Here is a 5,749-nt window from a genome sequence, read left to right on the forward strand (position 1 = left end):
CATAAATATGTCCTTATTATATTATTATTACAGTGTTTGTTCATTCAAAAAAGAAAATGTGAAGCGGGTTAGAAAGAAAAGGTGAACAAAAAGGAGGAAAGGAAATCCCCAGGCTGCCCTTGGAAGGGCAGCAGGGGGGCAGCCCAGCCACCGGTCCCCGGGCCAGTACAAAATGACAGACAGCAGAGCAGCAGCGTGTGACGCTGAGACGAAGACAGCCGAGCGCCGAGGCGAGCATCCAAATCCAAATCCGAAGCAAGCGGCGGGCGGCAGCGGAGAGCAAGCGATTCGCTTCCTATCTGCAGATCCCCACCGACTCCCTCCTTCCTCCCCTCCATTAATGGCCGCCACCAAGAACCCTCCAACCCCCACCTGACCTTCCCTTCCCTTCCCTTCCCTTCCGCCCGTCCGTTCCCTGCCCCTCCGCCTGTACGTTCTCAGCCGGCAGGTCCAAAGGGAGGAGGAGGAGGAGGAGGAGCGCGGCAGTGGGGTGGGGGCCTACCGATGCTGAGCTCGGCGTCCTCGGTGGGGGCGGCCATGGGGATGGGCGGCGGGTACCCGCACCAGCCCCAGTCGCTGCCGCAGCGCGGGGCAGCGGCCGCGGTCTTCACCGCCGCGCAGTGGGCGGAGCTGGAGCAGCAGGCGCTCATCTACAAGTACCTCATGGCCGGCGTCCCCGTCCCGCCCGATCTCCTCCTCCCCGTCCGTCCCGGCCCCCACTCCGCCGCCGCCGCGGCCGCCGCCTTCTCCTTCGCCAGCCCCGCCGCGTCGCCCTTTTACCACCACCACCACCACCACCACCCGTCCCGTGAGCTCCCCCCTCCCCTCCTCCCCTCTAGCTGTCTCCTTCATTCGTTCGTGTGTATACATACATCTCAGCAATCTCTGTTCAAATGGATGCGTGCTTGTTTGTTTGCTTGCTGGTATTATCATATCATAGGGGAAGGAAACTAATGGATGCCTTTTTCAGGAGAGAAGAACACATAGCATAGATCTTTTGCCTGCCCTGCTGCTTACTGGGATTCGATTGGATTGGTTGGTTGGTTGGTAGGGTATTGCCGCGATTTATCTCATCGAATGATTCATTAAGCATGATGCGCCTAGCATCTGGCATATGTGCCTATGTGGGATGGGGTGGATCTTTGTCACCTCCTTTCCTGCTTGCTCACGCAATGGGATGGGGATTCTTTATTATTCAAACTTTTAAACAAAGTAGGAGAAAGCATCTTTGCATTGGGTTGGTCAAATGTTTATGCGCTTTTGATCTACCCCAGTACAAAGTACATCATTTCATTAGAATACACACACTAGCTAGGGCTGTGTGAGCGGCGATGGTGGATTCGAATTTTCGATGTGCTCTCTCTCAGTCTCACCCTATGGTTTGGTTCCCTCCTGCAGTGAGTTACTACGCCTACTACGGGAAAAAGCTGGATCCGGAGCCGTGGCGGTGCCGCCGCACCGACGGCAAGAAGTGGCGGTGCTCCAAGGAGGCGCACCCCGAATCCAAGTACTGCGAGCGCCACATGCACCGTGGCCGCAACCGTTCAAGAAAGCCTGTGGAATCCAAGACCGCCTCGCCCGCGCACCCGTCGCAGCCCCAGCTGTCCACCGTCACCACCACCACCACCCGGGAGGCCGCTGCCGCCGCGCCTCTTGAGTCCCTTGCTGCGGCGGGGGGTAAGACTCACGGCCTGTCCCTCGGCGGCGGGGCTGGCTCATCGCACCTCAATGTTGACGCTTCGAATGCTCATTATCGCTATGGCAGCAAGTATGGTTATATCCCACATCCCCTTTTTTTGGTTCTCGTTCTTGCATGATTGAATGGGGGCTGAATTACTGCCATGCTATTTGAGCTGGGACCATTATTGATGATGCTATGGTTTTCATTGGTTCTCTTTTTACACTATTATTGCAAAAGGAGAATCACACCAAATCACACTTTGGTTTATTGACTCTTCAACGGCAAAATCACTTCTGCCACTCGCTTCTTGCAGTTTTAGCCCTTATTATTATATATATTGTACAATATAGAAATCTTTTGCAGTTTTGTTGTAAGTGAACTGACGTGCCTGCTATCCCCTGGGCCCTGGCAGCTTCTGGTATCTTAGATGTCTATAAATTTATATATGTGTATGTTCTGAACAACTTAGCTCGCAGCTGCCATGTCCATGCCCTATGCAACATAGGTCTGTACTAGTATTTCAGACAGATTTTCTTATTAGCCCCCTATTTTGTACACTGTCTCTCTCAGACACATTGTTTTTTTTAGTTATGAGTTTGTATAAGGATTTGCGCATCAGCGATTGCTTTAGCTTGATATTAATAACTCATTATGCTGCTTTTGACTGTTTTTTGTTTTCCAAGACAAGATAGCAGTTCATCTCGTGATTTTAGGTGCTTCCTGAGCTTGATTTTCTGTCCGGGTTGGCTTATTAGCTACTATTTATTTATCACCTCTACATCTATTTCACTTCATACATGTCTAGCCTGTTTCTGTAGGCAGAAATATCATACTAGAGTAGACTCCAAGCAATAGTGCCGGACTGACATGTTTTCTGTCAGTTCATAATTATTTGTAGCAGCTTGTGATCGTCGCATATCCATAACCAATTCATTTGGCAGGTACCCTCTTGGAGCTAAATCCGATGCTGGCGAGCTGAGCTTCTTCTCAGGAGCATCAGGAAACTCGAGGGGCTTCACCATTGATTCTCCATCAGATAACTCATGGCACTCCCTGCCATCCAATGTGCCCCCGTTTACATTATCCAAGGGCAGAGATTCTGGCCTCCTGCCTGGTGCCTACTCCTACTCCCACATTGAGCCGGCGCAGGAGCTTGGCCAGGTTACCATCGCCTCGCTGTCCCAGGAGCAGGAGCGCCAGCCGTTCAGCAGCGGTGGTGCTGGAGCCGGTGGTGGGCTGCTCAGGAACGTGAAGCAGGAGAACCAGCCGCTGAGGCCCTTCTTCGACGAGTGGCCTGGGACGCGGGACTCATGGTCGGAGATGGACGAGGCGAGGTCCAACAGGACCTCCTTCTCGACCGCCCAGCTCTCCATCTCCATCCCGATGCCCAGATGTGAGTTGTTTCCTACTGATCTAGTGTTCACCTTAAGTCTTTAACCATCTCAGAAACTGGAATCCTTCTGTTTGCTTCTCTAATCACGCTTGGTGTGTTCTGATGACATCGATCGTAACTGTTTCTGCAGGTGATTGAGAATGAAGCTCGGGCGGCCACTAGGTGGTGGTGTCGCATGACGCTCACCAGCATTGCGCTGCGCTGCTAGCGAGCCGTCAGCCGGAGATTGATGAGCCCGCAGCGCCTGCCCCTGCCCCCTCGCCCACTATCATGCCGTAGCTATTTGTTTATCGCATTAAGAACAGAACTCTCTGTAAGAGCCTGATCCTCGTGTATCAATGGGATTCACTGAACTCCATCCTGTTTCTAAGGTTGTACTACCGTGCTTTGTATTTGTTGTACCCAGACCGAGAATGAAAACCGCCCAGTCATCAGTCGTCGTCGTTGCATTAGATGATGCAAGTGTTTTGTGTGCTTTCCAGATTGTGTAAAATCTGATACTTGAGTGCAGGTGTAGCATAGCATCTGTGGTACCTTTTGTTGTGCTGAACTGATGCAAAATCTGATGCTGCTGGGGTGATATTCGTGATAGGCCCCTTCTTCTTTTCTTTTATCTTTTTTCTAAGAAAAGAACAGAAAAGATGCTCCTTTTTGCTTGCACGAATTCAGCACGGATGTGACGGTTCTGTTGCGCTCATTATCCTCCTTTTCTGAAATATAATATATGTACTCTAATCTGAAGGACAAAAGGAAATGGAAAAAATAAAGAAAAGACTCAAGACTTCAAGAGGCAGAGGTGAGTCGGCTGGCACTGCACGTGAGCCTGGCTCGTGTCTCCTGCGCAGCTGACCCTGAACTGAAAAGGGCGGAATGGCTCCGAAGTTGGCAGCAGCTTTTGAGCTGAAACCGGAGGACGGGACGGGGACGGCGACTCGGCGAGGCTGCATGCCTCATGCCATGCCTGCATCGTCGTACGGCGTTGCACGCAGCTGGGTCGGGAGGGGAGATGCCCGAAACGAAAAGGCTGTGCGCCTGCCTGCTGCGCCCCTGCCGCTTGCTGCCTGCGGCTGCGGGCGACGGGCGTTGGTGCTCTGGCGACTCATCATCGGCATGGCCGGCAGGTGTCGCGCTCCAGGGGCCATGCCATGGCATGGTCAAAGGCGACGACGACGCCCTGAGCCCCAGCGGCCGACCATGAAATGCCCGGATCGGCAGAGCCCGCCGCAGGCCGCAGGCCGCAGCCGCATTGGTACTAAAAAACGACGTCACGTCGCGCAGCGCAGCAAGGGTCGTGCCTGTGCCTGATGCCCCTTTTCCGTCGCCTACCTGCAGGAGTGTCACTGTAGTATCCAGGGTGAGTGAGGGGCAGGGCATGGATCATCTTTTCCTTGGCAGCGTTGGCTGCTGCTGCTAGTGCGAGGCTGGCAATGGCAATCGGTGATGCGAGATTACAACTGACACGAGCAAAGATTTGTCATTTGTGTTGGCCGAGCATTGTCGCCGGTATGGTTTCTTTAGTGCGTTCATTTTATCCTCACGAGTCACGAGCATTTGAATCGGCGGCTCCCTTTTCTTATTTGGCTCTCGCTTCTCTTATGAGTCGTACTTTTTCAGTAAACGAATATTATTTTTTTTACAATAAATTAGTTAATAGTACTTTTTAACCTGGTTTATCAGCCGTTGTTTTTACTATGTCGTAACTGTTCACAGCGAGAACAACTAACTGCATGTTGCATTATGTTTGGTTTGGCTCCAAGGGAACCAACCAATGCGCCCGCGTGCAAAGTCGTTCCCACCCACGTCCCGACGCTAACACCTACCCCAGCCATGTTCATCAACAACCAAACATGTAGCGCTTTCCGTTAAACGATCACATTACCGTTACCATGCTTTTGACTGAACCAAATAACATCCTAGTTCGGTGGTGTGGTGGCGTCGTAACAGAGTTTTCCCTCTATTTGTATGTTTTATTTAGATATATATTCTTTTGCAAAAAAAAAAAAAAACTAACGGAACTTATTTTGCAGAAATATACCTATATCGGTAATTGAAATGGTGATGTTTAAATTTCACCAGATCAATTGGTTGGATTTTCCTTATACCTGCTTGATTTAATTAGCGGAAACTATCTTGCCTGTGTAAAATTTCTTAAAAAACATAACTTTTTATATGTGTTCAGATGGACTTTAATAAGAAAATTATAGAACTCGACCATATGTACACCTTTATAGGTCATAACCTTTACAATTGAAGCCATCTTAGTGCCAAAATAATCAATATAACGTATAGATATGAAGTTGTATTGATTACTGATTTATTTCTGCAACAATATGGTTTCACATGAAAATTTTGTGAACTACAAAGTCATGTATCCTCTCGAGCTCTACAACTTCCATATATCCACCTTAATTCAAAATAATATGATTTGTTTAGATATACCATGCTAGTGAATGGATAAAATCAAGGGCAATTTGTTTACCTCCAATGTAATATCGAAAAAACACTACTTTTACACATAATCTAATACGAAAATAAATTTATATGAAAATTGTAGCGCTTGATGAAATCTGCATCTTTATATCTCACAAAGTTTTTATTTGAAGTATCAGGTTGTATGACAAATTTTTGCAAAGTATCATGGAGTAACTATTCATCATCTCCAAATAATTTATCAT

General features: G+C 49.2%; 1 protein-coding gene across 1 annotated transcript; it reads left to right on the forward strand.

Moving 5' to 3' along the window:
• Window positions 1-215: 215 nt before the first annotated feature.
• Window positions 216-3,584, forward strand: LOC136530371 (growth-regulating factor 5-like). Its single transcript, XM_066523117.1, has 4 exons — window positions 216-808; window positions 1,399-1,768; window positions 2,623-3,074; window positions 3,205-3,584. Exons 1-4 carry the CDS (start codon window positions 505-507, stop codon window positions 3,210-3,212), a joined length of 1,134 nt encoding a protein of 377 aa, XP_066379214.1. The 5' UTR covers window positions 216-504; the 3' UTR covers window positions 3,213-3,584.
• The last annotated feature ends 2,165 nt before the right edge of the window (window positions 3,585-5,749 follow it).

Source organism: Miscanthus floridulus, unplaced genomic scaffold (assembly GCF_019320115.1).
Source record: "Miscanthus floridulus cultivar M001 unplaced genomic scaffold, ASM1932011v1 fs_113_5_6, whole genome shotgun sequence".
Lineage (NCBI taxonomy): Eukaryota > Viridiplantae > Streptophyta > Magnoliopsida > Poales > Poaceae > Miscanthus > Miscanthus floridulus.